Source organism: Zonotrichia albicollis, chromosome 21 (assembly GCF_047830755.1).
Source record: "Zonotrichia albicollis isolate bZonAlb1 chromosome 21, bZonAlb1.hap1, whole genome shotgun sequence".
NCBI classification, from domain to species: domain Eukaryota; kingdom Metazoa; phylum Chordata; class Aves; order Passeriformes; family Passerellidae; genus Zonotrichia; species Zonotrichia albicollis.
In genome coordinates, this window is record NC_133839.1 from 7,640,462 (window position 1) to 7,657,047 (window position 16,586).

The window sequence follows — 16,586 nt, forward strand, 5'->3', positions numbered from 1 at the left end:
TGGCAGGAGCGGGGGCTGGACCAGACCTGGGGACACCTCCAGAGCACCCCATGCCCAGAATCTTTGTGCAAAAAGTGTCATTAACACCATGGCAGTGTCCAGCCATGGCCATGTGAGTCAGGAACCTCAAACACGTGGACCAAAGCAGGCAGGGAATGGAAGCTGTTCCCAGGGATGGGAGGCGTGTTCCAGGGAGGGGCTCAGTGAGGGCACAGCCTGGCATGGGATGGCACAGGCACAGAGAGGGCACAGAGGGGATTGCATGAGCAGGGAGAGGATGGCAACAGGTAGGGATGGGATGGCACTGGCAGGGGTGGGAGGGAACGGGCAGGGATGGGGTGGAAGAGGTCGTGATGGGATGGTACTGGCAGAGCACGGAGGGCAGGCAGGGATGGGATGTCACAGGTGAGGATGGGATGGAATAGGTGGTAATGGGATGTCACAGGTGTGGATGGGATGGCACGATCAGGAAGGGGATGTCACAGGCCGGGAGGGGCTGTCAGGGGCAGAGCAGGGTCCGGGACAGCGGCGCTGCCGGTCCCCGCGGTGTCTCAGCCCTGTCCCATCCCTGTCGCCGCCCTGTCCCAACCCTGATCCCCCCGTGTCCCCGTGGTGTCCCAGCCCTGTCCCTGCCCTGTCCCATCCCTGTCCTCGCCGTGTCCCATCCCTGTTCCCTCCGTGTCTCCCTCGTGTCCCCTCGATGTCCCATCCCTGTCCCCTCAGTGTCCCCGGGTCCGTCCCGGGGGCGGTCCCGGGGGTCCCTGTGGGCGTGGCCTATCCTGACCCCGCCCCTCTCCCCCATCCCCACCCCTCGGCGCTCGAGCGGCCCCGCCCCTCACCGCGAGCCCCCTCGCGGCCCCGCCCCCGCGGGGCACTTCCGCCGGAAGCGGGGGGCTCCTTCCCTTTCCGGGCGCGGGCCCCGGGCGGAGCGGCGGGACGGGCGCGGGCCATGGCGGAGCTGGCGCAGGGGCAGAGCCAGAGCGCGGCGCCCGTGGGGATCAAGCCCGAGGGGTTCGTGGACGCTCTGCACCGGGCCCGGCAGGTGAGGCGCCGGCCGGCGGGCCGGGGGCGGCCGGGAGGAGGCGCGGGGCGCCGCTAGGCCGCGGAGCGGAGGCGGGGCACGGCCGCTGCCCCAGTGCCGGGAGAGTCGAGCCCTGAGGGGGCGGCGGGGTCTGACAGCCCGGCCGTGCTCGGTGCCGGGGCTCTGGCGCTGCTGTGCGGGAGGGGGCGGCCCGCAGGCTCCGGCCCCAGGCTCTGGCGGCGCTGAGGCGGTGCCGGTTCGGGTCTCACACCGGCCGGAGAGCGGCACCGGGGCTGGGGAAGGGGCTGGGCTGGGTGTCCGTGAGGAGCGGCTGAGGGAGCTGGGGGCACTCAGCCCGGAGAATAGCAGCCTCGGGGGGAACTTTGTTACAGTGTCACTCCCTGAAAGGAAGCTGTCCCCAGCTGGGGCTCAGGGAAACTTTGTCACAGTGTCACTCTCTGTGCCCAGGTGGGGTCGGACTCATCTCCCCGACGGCACAAGAGCACTCAGTCTCAAGCCATGCCAGGGGAGGTTTAGTTGGGCATTGCATGGAATTCCTTCCCAGAAAGGGAATTAGCCATGAATGGGCTGCCCGGGGAGGTGGTGGAGTCCCCGTCCCTGGAGGTGTTTAAGGGAACCCTGGATGTGGCACTCGGTGACATCCTCTGATTGACAAGGTGGTGATCAGTCAGGTTGGGTTCCATGGCCTCAGAGGTCCTCTCCAAGCTAATTGATTCTGTGCATGCAGACCTGGGCAGAGCAGGAGCTTGGCATTCCCTGCAGGGAGAGAGGAGGGGGCACTGAGGTGCTCCCCGAGGAATCCATGAGCTTGCTCAGTGCTGAAATGGGAAGTTCCAGTGCAAGTGCCCAGCCCTGCAGGAATCACCACCCTTGCCTTCAGCACAGGCTATTCCAGGTGTTGGTGTGCTCCTTGGCTTGTGGAAGGTGCTGCAGAACCAGAAGCTGCTGCTCCCAGCACGGGTGCTGTGCCTGTTGTTCCCATCTCCTGTTGCAGGTCTGCCTCAGGGATTTGTTTCATCTCTGAGCAGGCTGCACATGCAGGAGCTGTGACACAGCTGAGTGCCAGCAGCAGCTGCTCAGAGACCCTGACTTTGCTCTCTCCAGGTGGGAGAAATCCCCTCCTGTTGCCCAGACTTTGTCATTTCACTGACAAACTTCTGAGGGAGCCAAGCTGGACCCTGAGACCTCTCAAGTGCTCCCTGTGGGTGCTGTCCCCTCACTCCCAGCTCCCCTGGGAATCAGGGGCAGCCAGTCCCTGTTGTGTGCAGCCTGCCCAGGGGCACCTGGTGCTGCAGACCCACACCCTGCCCCTCCCAGGACACTGGAGCTGCTCTGGGGCCACTGATTTCCCTCTCAGCACAGGCTGGTGGGTGTGAGCTGCTGCAGGGTGAGCCAGGCCTTGCTTCTTGCAGCCCCTGTCCTTGAAATGTGATGTCTGAGCAGCCAGACTGGGTTTTGTGCTTGGTGCAGTTCAATTGAGAGTGCTGCAGCTGCTTTTGTCTGACCTGATTCTATCTTACTCATTGCAAAAAACATCTTATTTAAATATCTGATAATGCTGCCACCTGTTAGCAGTTGAATAACTCATTTATGTAAAAGAAAATAATTATTTGCTGTTGAAGTGCAGCTGGTTGGAATTGTTTTGTGAGTGTTTCAAGTCCAGAAGAGGCCATGAGGTTGCTCAGGAGTGTGGAGCCAGACTGGGCCTGGGAGTGCTGGGGCTCTCTGGAGAGGAGAAGGTGCAATGGGAACATCACAGCATCCTCCAGGATCTGAAGGGGCTGCAGGGAAGCTGCAGAGGAACTGGATTCTTCCATCAGGAGAATGGGCTCAAACTGCAAGAGGAGACATTTAGTCAAATATTAGGAAAAAATTCTTCCCTGTGAGGGTGGTGAGGCCCTGGCACAGGGTGCCCAGAGCAGCTGTGGCTGCCCCATCCCTGGCAGTGCCCCAGGCCAGGCTGGACAAGGCTTGGAGCACCCTGGGACAGTGGAAGGTGACCCTGAGGTGGAGCTGGGTGAGCTCTGAGGTCCCTCCCACCCCAAACCCTTCTGTGTATAAAGGGTGATGCCTCAGAGCATCCTGGGCTCCAACAGCACAAACTGAACTCAAACACTCAAATGGATCTGAGCTGGAGCTGCCTCACTGCTCTCATCATGTTTGTAGGAGCAGTCTGTGAGACCCCAACCCTGCATGAGGGAGATGGAATTATAAACACTAAATAATTCTGGATTGTTCTTAAGTTCATTATACTTGCTGCAATTATTCTGTACCTGCTGGGTTTCCATGAGTCCAAAACTGGAAGATTCCAGCAGCAACCTTCTGGCTGTCTCTCAGCCTGGCAACAAGAGTGTTGGGAAATGTGGGCTCTGCACGTGTTTGTGGGAGAGCAGTGTCCTACATTTTTGTGCAGTGAGTTGTTTGCTGCCTGTTGAATATGATTTTTTTTATTCTGTTAGGGTTTGTGGGATGAAAGGAGGTGTTGGAGGGCTGAAATGTTTCCTTCCCCAGTGAAAAAAAATTGATTTGAGTTCTGTAGAGGCTGGGTGAGAGAGCAGGTGGTTTTCTCTTGCACAGTACCAGGTTGTCACTAGTGACTCATTGCCAAATGTCACTGAAAATGCTCCTCATTGCTCAGGTAATGGATATTTCCCTCAGCACCCTGCAGTCTGTGATGGAACTTCCTGGCTGAGAATCAGGAGAAAATGGAAATGCAGCTGCACCTGATGTTTCTCTGGAGGTGATGGCAGAGCTTTCACCAAGGGTTTGGTGCTGTGTTTGCCTGAGCTGTACTGATCAGCTACAGCTTTTGGCCTTTTTGGAGTATTCCTTTTGCTCTGAGGGAGTGAGGGAGCAGAGGAAAGAAATTCAGCTTCTTACTTTATGGGTTGCTCATCCCTGCCTTGATGTTTGAACCTTTCAAGGTTTTGTGTCACATGCAAGACCAGGAATCAAATTTGCTAAATTCAGTTCTCATGAGAGCCACAACATTGCAATCAGGCTCTGGAATACAGAGCTTGGTTCTGAACATCTAAACAAGGACAAGGAAGACTTCCCTGACTCTGCATTCCTCAGAGCCACTGGGATGTGAGGTGATTATGGGAATATAAAACAGAAACCTGGAATATATTTGAAAGAAATTACCTTGCATTGCTTTCAGCATTTGTGCAGGACCTGCTTGGATTTTTTGTGGACTCTGAAATATTTGGGATTTATGAATGATTATTTTTTCAAGGCAGTGCTGGGACTTTGAATTGCTCTGTCCTGCATCTTCTGCACCATGTCCCAAGTGGATTGGTGGCTCTGAGGTGGGGACAGGTCTGTGCAGCTCCCAGGCAGGCTGGCTTTGGGGTGGGAGGAGAGAGAGAGAGAGAGAGAGGATGTTTGCTCCCCTTTTGAATAGTGGGATCAGAAAATAAGCAGAGCTGCTTGTACTTTGGACTAAAATGAATTTCTCTCAGACTCTCCTTAAGTTTTGTTCTTATTGACCAAACAGTGCCTTGCTGAGGGTTCTGGGAATGCTCTGGAGAGGAGAGGCTGAGGCTTGGTGAGCCTGTGATGTGCCATCCTGGCTACCTCAGAAATGGGGAATATCCTGAGACTGCTGAGAGTCAGCAGGCTGTGTTTGAAATCCCTCTTTGTATCAGGCTCTGACTTTGATTTCTGTGCTGATGGAGGGGTCTTGGACAAACTTTTCTCTACCCCCTTTCTCAGGTCATCCTCAAATAGATTCAGGCTTTGCCAGTTACTCTGGTATTTAGGAAAACCTGTGACAAGAAGCTGGAATGGTTGTGGATGGTTTTATTGCTTTGTGCAGAGCTCTGGAGAAATGTCTGTCAGCCCAGCTCAAGGGTTCTGCTGAGGGAATGGGAGGAGCAGCCCAAGGACCAGAATAGTCTGAAGGGTCAGATGACAGTGCCTTATTGGGGTTTTTTTATCTTGCTAATACCTAGAATTGGTGATTTTATCTGTTGCTGTTCTTTGCAGGGCACCATGGAGAGGTTTTTCTTAGAAGCTGGGCCTGTTCTCTTGAAATTCTGCAGATATTTGTGTTTGAGTGTGCCTAGCAAAGAAGCTCCATGTTTAAAAGTGGTTTTGTATTAACTTTGTATTTTGTACTGTCATTTTTCTATACATGTTAAATGTATGGGAGAACAGAAGTGCAAGGTGTAGGAAAACTTATATCTCTCACACAACTTCATGGATTAATTTATTTTTCTTGGCTTTATCAGTGCAATTTGCAGCTGAGGCTTGTGTTGTTTTTTGAAGTCTTTGTTGCAGAGCTTTATTTTGGGATGCAGAAACAGTGATGCTTTTTCCCCAGTGTATTTCAGAGCTTGATAAAATGGATGCATTGGGTTTAAGGGGAAGAAAAAAGGAGAAAAAAAACCTAAGGCTGACATGGAGCAGGACAAAAGCAGTGGCTAACAGCAGTACATTACTCAAGGTCATTGAGGCAGATAAGGGCTGGGTCTGCTTGCTTTTGCCATGTCCTAATTTTTGTGCTTACTTCCCTGCTGAACTTGTCATAAAATCTGAGCTTCCCATTTTAAGTTGAGCATGAGATGTTAAAATGCATTTTAGCTGCTCCATGTACTTTAAAAGCTCAACTTTTCATTTTGCAGGGTGCATTTTCCTGCTGTGGTGAGGTGGCACCGTTGTCTGCCTCTAATCCAGTGGCAGCTGGGAGGCTTTAGAGATAAGGGTGCAAGTTTAAATAAAGGGAGAGGGGGGCAGAAAGGAAAATATCCTAAAAGCTGATAATGTAAAAATTGCTTTAACACTCTTGCTTTGCCCTTTACTTGGAGGGTTCTGTGCCAGGGTGATCATTGGGGATCACAAAGCTCCCTGAGGTGGGAGGACACAGCCCTGGTGCCAGCAAAGGTCCTGAACACCTTTGTACTTCAGACTGGTTTTTGATTTTCCTGGAGTGTGTGCTGAGTGATTTCACCTCTAAAGGATCATCCATAGGTTGTAAGTCATGATTAATAACCACTGACAGAAAGATTTCTTGAATAGAGTGTTGAAATTAAGTGTCAGGGTGTGTTATACCTGACACTGTTCTTTTAAGTCTAAGTTACTGTATGAAAGCTGTTCATAGATTGCTGTAAAATACATTTTAAAATTTACATTTCAGCATTGAAGTAGTCAGAAAACATTTCTGCTTTTTGTATTTCATTGAAATTCTGTTCATCCCAAACGTGAGGGGAAAGGGCTGAATCCATGGATGCAGTACAACATTTATCAAAAGAGTGAAGCATCACCTGGCCCTCCCTCCTGGACAGGACAAGGTGTGTTAATGCTTTCAGAACCAGCTGGCTGGGGACTGATTGAAAATGTTGCTGTACACAATGCTTGTCATGAAAACTGCACTACAGGATTGCAGCTGGTACCAGTGGAAGATTTTATTCTCTAGCTCTGACATTTCTGACACAGCAAAGTTTCTGACTTTCCAAAAGGAGACAAGACAGGATGGACTATAAGGAGAAAATGCTCCAAACTTGGGGCCCTTTTCATGACAGAATGTTTGCTGTTCTCTTTCTAAAAGCAATGCTCTCAATCTTCCAAGATTATTTCAAACAGCTTTTTTCCAGTACCCTGTGGTTCTGCATCTTGGGCAGTTGTTTGTTCCACTGCAGCAGAAGTTAGTGTCAACAACCAGAGCTGCTGGAGATGTCTTGCTGTTGCAGTGAAATGCAAATTTTAGAAATCTTTAGATATATTGGTCATTAAAAACATCTCTGTGTAAAATGCTCTTTCATCTGCTCCTGTTCCTTATTCCCTGGTGAAACCCAGTTATAATGGAGTGAGATCAGTCTCTTGGTAAAGATTTGATTAAATGATTTTATTTTGCTGGAAAAGGCAGCAAGTGCTGTAGCATACAGTGTACATGATATTTGTTCTGTAACTGCTTTGTTCTGTGCTTGCTTATTACAGCAAAATAGTTTATGTGGGCAAGGGGAGCCGTGACAGTGCAGTTTGTCTGTCCTGGGAGAGTGTAATGGGGTGCAGCACCCAGGGAATGCACCTGAGTGTTTCTGGGGTGGTTTTCTGATAGAAAATTGATAATTAGCTGAGAGAGCAGCTGGAAGAGCTTGTGTTGTCATCACCCACCTGTACAGCTGTTCCCCAGATGTCACTGGAGCTGAGCTTCACTTTTCTCTTGCATTGAGTGGTGTTTAGATGTGTCTCAGTTTATTTGCTTACCTCAGTCCCCTCACTGTGCTACCTGCCTCTCCTCTTTGCTGTGAATAAACTCCTGGTGTCCTGGCTCAGCAGGGAATGGCAGTTTCCCCTGTGCAAGGCTTGGAAGCAGAGGCACAGGCAGCACTGGCTGTGTTTGTGCTGCACTGACCACTGCAGGAAGTGGAAACCAGCTCTGCACTGATAGTTTGCCCACTGGCTTATTCCCCACACAGCAAACAAGAGTGATCCAGTCTCTGACAGGGAGCTCCCAAACCTGTCCTTGTGCTGTGTTTGCACTCTCCTCTGCTCCCCCACGGGTGTGAGTGCATTTCTGTGTGCCTGGATCTGCATGGATGCAGGAGGGAGCACATGTCCTCCCACACAGCTGCTCCAGGACAAAGTTGGGGGGTTGGTTTGAACCCTCCTCCTAGCAAGATTTAGCTTGTCAGCTATCCATTGAGTAAATAATCCTGAATGTAATGTTCCAGGGCTGCTTATGATCAGGAAGAGGAACTGGGTGAATATGATCTTAATTAAGCAAATATTAAAAGCAAGCAGAAAACTGTTTGCTTTACAAATGAAGCACCTTGTTACAAATCCACCTATACAGTAACAACCTGAGAGAAGATTGGCCTGGGGTCAAAGCTTTATTGGGAGAAACAGCATTTAGTTGTGGTGACTGATTATGCTTTTATCTCCTTTTTATAGATTGCTGCTAAAATTGGAGATATTCCTCACTTGAATAATTCTACAACACTTGTGGACCCCTCAGTCTACGGTTATGGAGTGCAGAAACGGCCCCTGGATGATGGAGGTAAGCTGCCTGTGGTTACTCAGCCTTGTGCATGCAGCTCCTGAAATCCATCTATGGAGACACTTGTGTTTTGAGGATGGAAACTGCAGCTTTCTGTGTGTAGAGATTTTATACAAGATGCCCTGTGCTGTTTACTCTTACCTAGATTGCCCAGTGTTCTTAGGCATTAGTATTAATGTGAAGCAATTCTTTGGTGGGAATCAGCAAACAAACTGTGTCGTTTAAATCTTAGTCTGTGGTAGTTGAGGGAGGAGGATTTGTTCATTGGGCCTGTTCTGAAGCCCACATATAGAGCAGCAGGTGGACACAGCACATGTTCTTCCCTTCTTTTCTGAGAGCAGGGAATGTGTAGGGACAGCATTACACATGTTCCTATCCATGTGTACAATAATCACAGCCCAGGAGCTGAGTTGCTGTCAAGTTCTGGTTGCTTTTTACTTGAATTTTAAGGAGAAAAGACATTTATTTAAGGTGATGCAAATTGGAAGGAAACTTCCAATATTTAGCTGTGCTTTCTCCATTAACATTTGAGAATTCTGAAATCTCTGAAGAATTTAAAATTGGCCATAGCCAAAGGATGGTTTATTGTATGGACCATAACTGGTAACTGTCATAAGTCAATATTTTATGAATTGTTGCAATTTTAAAATAAGCTACTAGTTTCTTACCTTTATTAGAACAAGAGTTCTAACAAAAATGTTAGAACTCGAAATAGAGTATTTTAGGCTTTATTAATGTAATGATATGCATTGTTACAAGTGTTTAAACTATATTATGTGTTGCTGTACAGATGCAAAGAGCTCATCTTTTCTTGTGAAGAAATAAAAAGCATGGGCATGGCTTTGTCTTCCTTTTTGCTGTTTTCCTCTGGTGTTTTTCCTGACACTCAAAGCCCTGCAGGGTGATCCTCTCCCCCATGAACATGTTCAGGAGTGCTGAGGAGATAAGCCAAGCTGCTGCCCAGCACTTCATTTTGAAAAGAATTTTTTTCTGTCTGATACAAAGGCTGAAAATAGCTGCATGTCTGCTCCTCAGTCTGGAAAAACATGCTGCTGCATGGGGAGAAGCTTCTCTCATGTGGAGCCTCTGGCTTGCCACCCTTACTGTTTTCTGAGCACATGCCACTACCCACTTCTGTTCTCTGCTCTTGGCTCCATTTGGGCAACAGGTTGCTGCTGCTCCTTTGGTTTGGGGGTTCAGGAGAGAATGGATTTATCTGGGTGAGCCCCACATTTTGTATCTTTGTTGAGAAGCCAGAGGTCTGGCATTGCTGGTGTGTGCTGGTTCTGCAGGGGAAGGAGCTGGGCAGTGTTGAGGAATGCTGAACAGCTCTGAGCTTTGGGATGTGGCTGTGTGTGAAAAGGAGTAAAAATAGCCCTCTGGGAGCCTGTCATTCACAACATTTACCCTGCCTGTGTTTGTCATTGATTCATCAGACTGCAGCTCTGACCTCCTGACTAAATGGGTTTTAGGAACTGCTACCACGTGAGTTGGTTGTAGTGTTTCAGTGACAAGGTTGGACTTTGTACTTAAACTTGTGCTGGTGAGCCCCAGAAGATGGTGAGCCTGTTTGTGTTGACACACAGCCTGTCAGTACAGTAGAGTCTGGGCTAGAAAAGTGCATTGCTGCTGGTTTCTTGTGCTCTGGAGAGAACTCCATGGGTGGGTGTTGTTCCTGGGAGAGCCTCCCAGAGTGGCTGTTCCTGACTCCTGCATCAGCACTTGTTCTGCTCACCCTGTCCTCAGCACTGGACCTTGTTTGTAATTGTTTTTAAATGCTGTGTTTGCCCTTGGGTTGTTCATACACATCTGTATATAGCTTTGTCCTACTCCCCTCCCAAAAACCTGGTCTTTGAGAAGGTGAGAAATGACAGAAGTCATATTTTAAAGGGCTGGAATTTGACAAAGAAGCAGGAATTGTCAGGGTTGTAGCAATTCTTTCAGCTTGGGTCATGTTGGGTTTTATTTCTAATGGTATTAGTAAATCCTGTACTGAGGTTCAGCTGTGTGATGAGTTCCCCCTACATTTGGGATCCTCCTGTGCTGTTCTTTACCTGAAGCTGTGGGTGCTTCTTGCTCTGGATCTCTTTGTGGTGTGATCCATATCTCACTCTTGGGCTACCTGCACTTGCTGCTGTGTAATTAAATGTCTATAATTCAGCTTTAGCTTTAAACATCTGGAAGATGGAAGTTGCTTTTAATAGGACACTTAAATTAGGAAAGCACTTCCTATTTGGATGATTTTTTAGTCCTCTGTTAGCTGCAAACAAGGGGTGTTGGAATTTCATGCCCACACTTGTCTCCATTTTCTGCTTGTCTGTGAAGCACAGTTTGGAGATGTTGTTGTCAAGAAGCGATTATATTGTTACACATGCTTTAGAAATGTTATAGTGCATTTTATAGTGGAATTTGGATACATTCTACTGCTCTGGATGAGTTGGAAACAAATCTGGTGGGAAATTTCCCTGTATACTGCATATATATGTGTCTCACTGCTTCCTTATCCCCATGCAGCTCTTGGGAAACTATCTCTGTTCCTAATACTGCTGAAAAAATTGTCTGCAGAGGAAGTGTTTAAGGTGACAGGAGAACTGTCTGTCTTTCAGGACAATCTCATTCTCCCCATCTGTTTTTGTAAACAGCTGCTGCTGTGGCTGCCTGATGCCAGCTGAGGAAGTGGTCTTGAGACAGGTGTCAGTGTGTTGATCAAAACAAATTCAGCTGCTTTTCAAGCATTTCTAGGAAAAACAGATTTAATATAATATCAGAAACCAGGATGTCTGAGTGCTTTTTGCACTTCCTTTACCATAACCCTCATCTGAACTGAGGAGCAGCAGGATCAGCCCTGGTAACCTGGCTCTGCTGTTAGATAAACCTTGAGACTGATTATTTCTCTTTTCCCTGGCTTCTTTTTTTTCCTCTTTCTGGAAACAACTAGAAAGTAATCCTGCAAACAGCTGTAGTGCAGGGAAGGGATCAGGTTGATTTGTGCTGCTCCTGGGAAGTCAGAGCTGGCATTTCTGTGGCCACTTGCAGGGGTTGATGTTTGTGGGGCCAGGTGAGTGTGAGCTGCAGACAGACCTGGTGGCACCTTGCCTGTGGCTGCTGCTGGGCCAGACCCCAGCCCCCCTGTTAAGGGCCAACTGCTGCCTCTGTTCTAATTAAAAGGTCCCTCTAATTATCAGCAGAGATTAATAAGTTTGTTTAATGCTAAATAACCTTTAAAGAAGCAGCCTCCTTTTGTTCAAAGGAAGCAGGGATCTAGTTTGCTGCAAAGAGACTGATGGACAGAGCATTGCCCTTTGTTTGGGCTGCTTTAAAGGAGTGTCCTGGGAGAGCCATGGGATTAAGCAGCAGCATCACAGCTGAAGGCTGGGGCACCCTTTGAGTCTGGGAAAACAAAGGTGAGAGACCTTGGAGAAGCCTCACCCCCCTCTCTGCACTCCTCTCTCCTCCCAAAGCTCCTGTGGTACATCCAGATCTGAAGATGACTTGTTCTGGTGTAATAAAATTTGATTTTAATAGAATCAAGGGCTCAAATACAACACGATCCTGCTGTAGAGAGTATTTTATTCTTTCCCTCCAATGTGTTTTCAATGAAAATAGTGATGGGCAGAAGGGAATTCTATCCCTTACTGCTGATGGAAGTCAGTACTGGTGCTCTGACAAATCTGCAGCACCAGTAGGACCAGGGCAAAAGTCCAGATCTCTTGGCAAAAGATTTTATTTAATACACAAAATGCCACTGTTCTTCAAAATTTGTAACTTTACAGATGGTCACTTTTTAAAATGAGGTGGTTTAAGGGAGGGGAAAAACCTCCAAAGATTTGCAGCGAAGTCACACACAAAAATTATTAGGGTTTGACTATTTAATTCAAGAAAAACCCATCAATATTTAATGATGGAGAATTAGGATAACAATCTTTGTAGCTTTCTAAAATTTATCATGATCCCATTTTGGCTCTAAAGTCTGAAAAGCAGCCCTGTTCCACTGCTCTCAAGGAGATGTGTTGCTCTGATTTTATTCTAGCCATGAAGATATTCCTGAAGAGATTGCATATTCCCATCATGCACATTAATTTAGTGGGAGGCACTGCTCTGTTTTATGGGGTGGAAGAAAAATCCACATTTGTTTTGAGTGTCTGTTAGGTAGAATTCAGTTAAGGTGAAGCGTAAAGCAGATTGAAGAGTTATCAACCAGCAGGTGCCATTAATAGGAAATTGTGCTGATTTTATTCAGTATTTTTCCTTATTTGCAATGAAATGACTGCAGTTACAGTTAAATTGTACTGAATAGATGTAAAAGGGGGAAATATGTGCCTTGTCAGAGTTCAGCCCTCTCCTTGGTGTGGAGGGAGACAGTGGAATGGTGCATCAGTTTCAGAATTGTGGCTGCCCCAGCCCTGCCTCTCTGTCAGTCCCTGCTTTTCAGAGAAAAATGGACATGTTGGAGAGGGAATGGCCCTTTAGCTTGTTGGAACTGGGAGCCACATCAATTTTTCCCCCTCAAACAGAGAGAAATCATAAATGACTTGAAGTAAATAATGTCCATTTCTCTCCATTTGCCTTCAAGTTCAGTTGATCTGTGAACTGTGGAAGGAATGGCCTCTCACATCATTTACTGTGCCATAATTTCTCCATACTAATTTGTCCAATAAACATGCATTAAGGCTGATACCTCCCTGTGGGGGTGAATGGCTTACTCTGAATTCTGCAGCTCAGAATGGGATGGAGAGACATTGCTACCTTCATCTAAAGCATTAATTCCCTGTCTGATTTAACTCCCTGTGCTGGTCCAGGTCTCCCCTCCAAAGCTGGCTTTTTCAAGTGTAGGATTGTGTTACAAAATGAAGGCTCTTCCCTTCCTTGCATGAACTTGGGGAGTTGATTATAGGATGTGTGTCTGTCTCGTAATTTGTGGGCAGCGGCTGCAGCGGAACAGATTGCTAAGAGAGCAGTTCTGGTGAATTGAAATGAGAAGTGGAGATTTAAATACAGCCTTTGCAGGGTTAAAACCACTCTTTCTGGCATCTTGATAATGAGTGGCCTTGGCTGTGGCAGCCCCACTCTACACCAACACCACCAGAGCTACTGCTTGGAGTTGAAATATTCTGAGTTTGGTTGTATTTGCTCAGCTCTGTGGTAGAAGCTTATCAGCCAGAGCAAATATTCCCCATTACATCACCAGCTCCTTTTCAACTGCAATATTCACAATTATCAAATTAGAGCTTTTCGTATTCAGGGTGAGAATATGCAAAGACAAACTAAATGAGTCAATTAACACAGCAGTTGTCTTATCGCTGAGCTGGAGAGAGTAATAAAATAGAAACATTGTCAATATTTTGGTCCTGAACTATCACGGAGGTATTGACACGCAGCAGAAATACACTATTGACTCTCTTTGTCTATTTTCTTTGAGTAAAGTGTTTGGCCACAAACTTGATGCATTTTTCTACCAGATTTAGACAGTGTGGGATGCATCCACTTTCTATCCCTGCCACCTGATTGCCAATTTATTTCAGGTCAAAGAATGTGCAGCTTGCTGCAAGGTAGTTTGAAACAGCATCTTTATTCTCACAGCTCACATGTTGGCCAGTTTCATTTGTTTTGTTCTGTGCCCTCCAGGCATGCAATATAATCTTTCAACTGGTTGTTAGCACCAAATGGTCTGGGTTTTAGCTGGTTTGCTGCAGGCAAAGTCCAGTAGGAAGCCCAGCAGGGCTCGTGTTCCTACTTTGCATGAGTTGGTCTAATGATATTTTTCCCCATTAACATTTGGAAGAAAGATCTAATCTGTTGGGGCTGGGGGGAGAAGTCTCTATCTCAGGGTTGTCAATAGGGAGATAATTGCTAATCATGGCTGGACCACCAGCTAGCATGGCAGAAATGCCTGGAATGTGTTGAAGAACGTGTGTTTTGTTGGGTTGAAACAGTGTTTGGGTGCCACGAGGTTACTGAACAGCCCTATTCCTTTAACAGGTCTCCGTGTAAGTGGGCTCCATGGAGCACAGATCAGAGACACTGAGAGAAGTATGTGCCAGCCCTGCCAATGCTTGGACTGAGGGAATCTCTGAGGCTGCTTGGCTTTTATTCTTGTTTATTAATGCACACTGGTCTCCTTCAGATTTCTCTCCCTCCTCCTCCCTCCCCCCCTTTTCCCTTTTTTTACTACTTTGGGTTTCATTTGGGAAGGGGGGAGGTTAGTTGCAGGGATTTGGATTTGGGCAGGCAGGATTTTCTCCCATGACTCTCAGCATGGGGAGACACGGATCAATTCCCTATCCTGTGTTCAGCTGGACACTGGGCTGTGCTGTGTGTTGATCAAGAAATCCCCTCCTGTTTTGTAGCACATAACGCATTCATTTCAGCCACTGAACCTAAATTACTGTTTTGCTTTTCTTTCTTTTTTGATGAAACGGTAAGAACTCTTTTTCTATAGGGATGAAGTTAGTTTATCCGTGCTAATGCTTTGATTTTTTTTCCCTTTTTTCTCTCTCTGCCACAGTAGGTAACCAGTTAGGGGCCCTGGTACATCAAAGGTAAGCAGTGGGTTATGTTTTATTATTTATTGATCAATTCTAATTGTTTATTGATCCACCATCTGTAGTAGTGTTAGAAAGTCAGAGGTTGAGAATGTGGAAAAACTGTCAGCTTGGGTTTTCTACAGCCTGGCTTGTTTGTTCTGTTGAAAAAAGAGGAGTTGATGTGAAACTTGGATTTGGTCTCTGCAAATCTGCAGGACTGAAAAAAAGAAATTCTCTCTCCTTCCCCTGCCCTGGCAGGGGCAAGGCAGAAAAAGTGAAAAAAGATCTGGCATTTTGGTGAAAGGTGGAAGTATCAAAGACACATGTAACTGTTGTTGTTGTCATTATTTAGTTTTGTTGATGTAAAATGACCTGGGATGACTCCTTTGTCAAAGATGGTTTGGGAGGATTGAAGCAAGTAGGAGTTGTCATCCAGCATGTCTCAGCATCCAATAAAAATGTCAAATTCTCAGTTTTTCTCAAATCCTGCTCTTGAGAATTTTCTGTGTTGTTTTGAAGGGAGGAACATTTCTAAAGCTGGATTAGCCTGAAGGGGAATGGTAGTGCATTTCCATCCTAACCAGCTGTTTGGGGCCTCAGCAGAAGGGACAAACAATGTGCATGAAGGCTGTAGAAGCTTAAATTTTTAATGGCTAAGTTAAAGCTAATGTCCTCCCAGAGCATCCCAGAAAGGGAAAGGCAGTTTAGTACTTTATCTGCAACTTAGCTAATCAAGTCTAGTGTGTATTTTACACCTTTCCTAACTGATCTAAAGCAAAAAAATGGGAATATTTTAATATATCTGCCCACAAAACCTGCATTGAACTTACAATGCAGATGTTTAATTTCTTTTTAGATTGCTGAGCAAATTGTATATAATGCATATTTGCAAATTCCACGTTCATGGTGTTGTGTTTTCTCTAAGACAGAAAAAGCTAAACAAAATAACAATCCAAATTAATTCCTTTCTACTTGACTAAGGTCAGGTCTTAGGAAACTGCTTTGAGTGATTTGTTTTGAAGCAGACACATTGAAAATGTCCAAAGAGCAATAGGTGTGGAAGTCTAGAGATAATAAGAATTCAGAGGATAATTGAAGACAATCTTTATTAATTCCAAGGAAAGGAATGATAAGGACAAGCAAGTGAAAAAGAGTCCCAAACCACCAGACCTGTGAATATGAGAAGGGGGATTTATGTCAGGACTGGCTGTGGTTTGTGTCTCCTGGGAAGAGAATACCCAGAAGGTCCAGGCTCAGTGAGGAGGAAACTTTGTGCTTTTTTTGGTAAATCTGTCTGGAGCAAGAATGACAGAAGGAGCTTCTTCCATCAGCTCCATTCAAGATACCAGAAATAGACTGGAAATGGATCCAGCATAGGAGGAATTTTGTGACCATCAGAGATCCTTTCCAAAACAAAGAATTTTGACAGTGATGTGCTTTTACTTGTGTGTGCAGAGCCCCTGTGCTGAGCCCAGGCTCCATGGCAGGGCTGTAGTTTTGTCTCCAAATTATTCTTTGTAATGACTTTGGGGTTTTCTTCCCTTTTCTTTCCTTTTTTTTTTTTTTTTTAGGGCTGTAATAACAGAAGAGTTCAAAGTGCCTGATAAAATGGTTGGATTTAGTAAGTACCTTGATGCTTCTTGATGTGTTTCCTGTGCAGGAATGCTGTTGATTCTGACACAAGTTTTTGTGTTTATTAGCCTTGGATAAGCCTTGTTTAATGCTGTCTTCATGGGGAACAGAGGATCTGTGTTTAAAATCCAGATGCAAGCTTCATTGGAAAGCTTGATGTCCCAGTAATAAGAACAAGAATGTTTGGTACAAGTTCCTGGGCATTTTAGTGATTTTCTCTTAAATTCCCATTAGCACAGTACATAAACAAGTCAAAAGTGACTTTATTTCCCTTCATTGCAACATTTTACCTTGAGTATGAAAACTGTGAGAGTTGAGGACAGAAAACAACATTTACATGTTAAAATATGAGTTGACCAAAGGCAAGTTAAACAGAATTTTAAATTCC

The 16,586-nt window shown here is 46.4% G+C and overlaps 1 protein-coding gene across 6 annotated transcripts in view; it reads left to right on the forward strand.

Moving 5' to 3' along the window:
- The first annotated feature begins 874 nt into the window (after positions 1-874).
- FUBP3 (far upstream element binding protein 3) overlaps positions 875-16,586 on the forward strand; it is a 38,783-nt gene continuing 23,071 nt past the window's right edge. For 2 of the 6 annotated variants that reach the window (XM_074556034.1, XM_074556039.1), the window contains exons 1-5: positions 875-1,042; positions 7,937-8,042; positions 14,022-14,072; positions 14,548-14,581; positions 16,138-16,187. In XM_074556034.1, coding sequence (XP_074412135.1) covers positions 950-1,042; positions 7,937-8,042; positions 14,022-14,072; positions 14,548-14,581; positions 16,138-16,187 — 334 coding nt within the window. In that variant the 5' untranslated portion in view covers positions 875-949. The remainder of the gene's footprint in view (positions 1,043-7,936; positions 8,043-14,021; positions 14,073-14,547; positions 14,582-16,137; positions 16,188-16,586) is intronic. The other 4 variants (XM_074556035.1, XM_074556038.1, XM_074556036.1 and 1 more) reach the window with 4 other exon arrangements.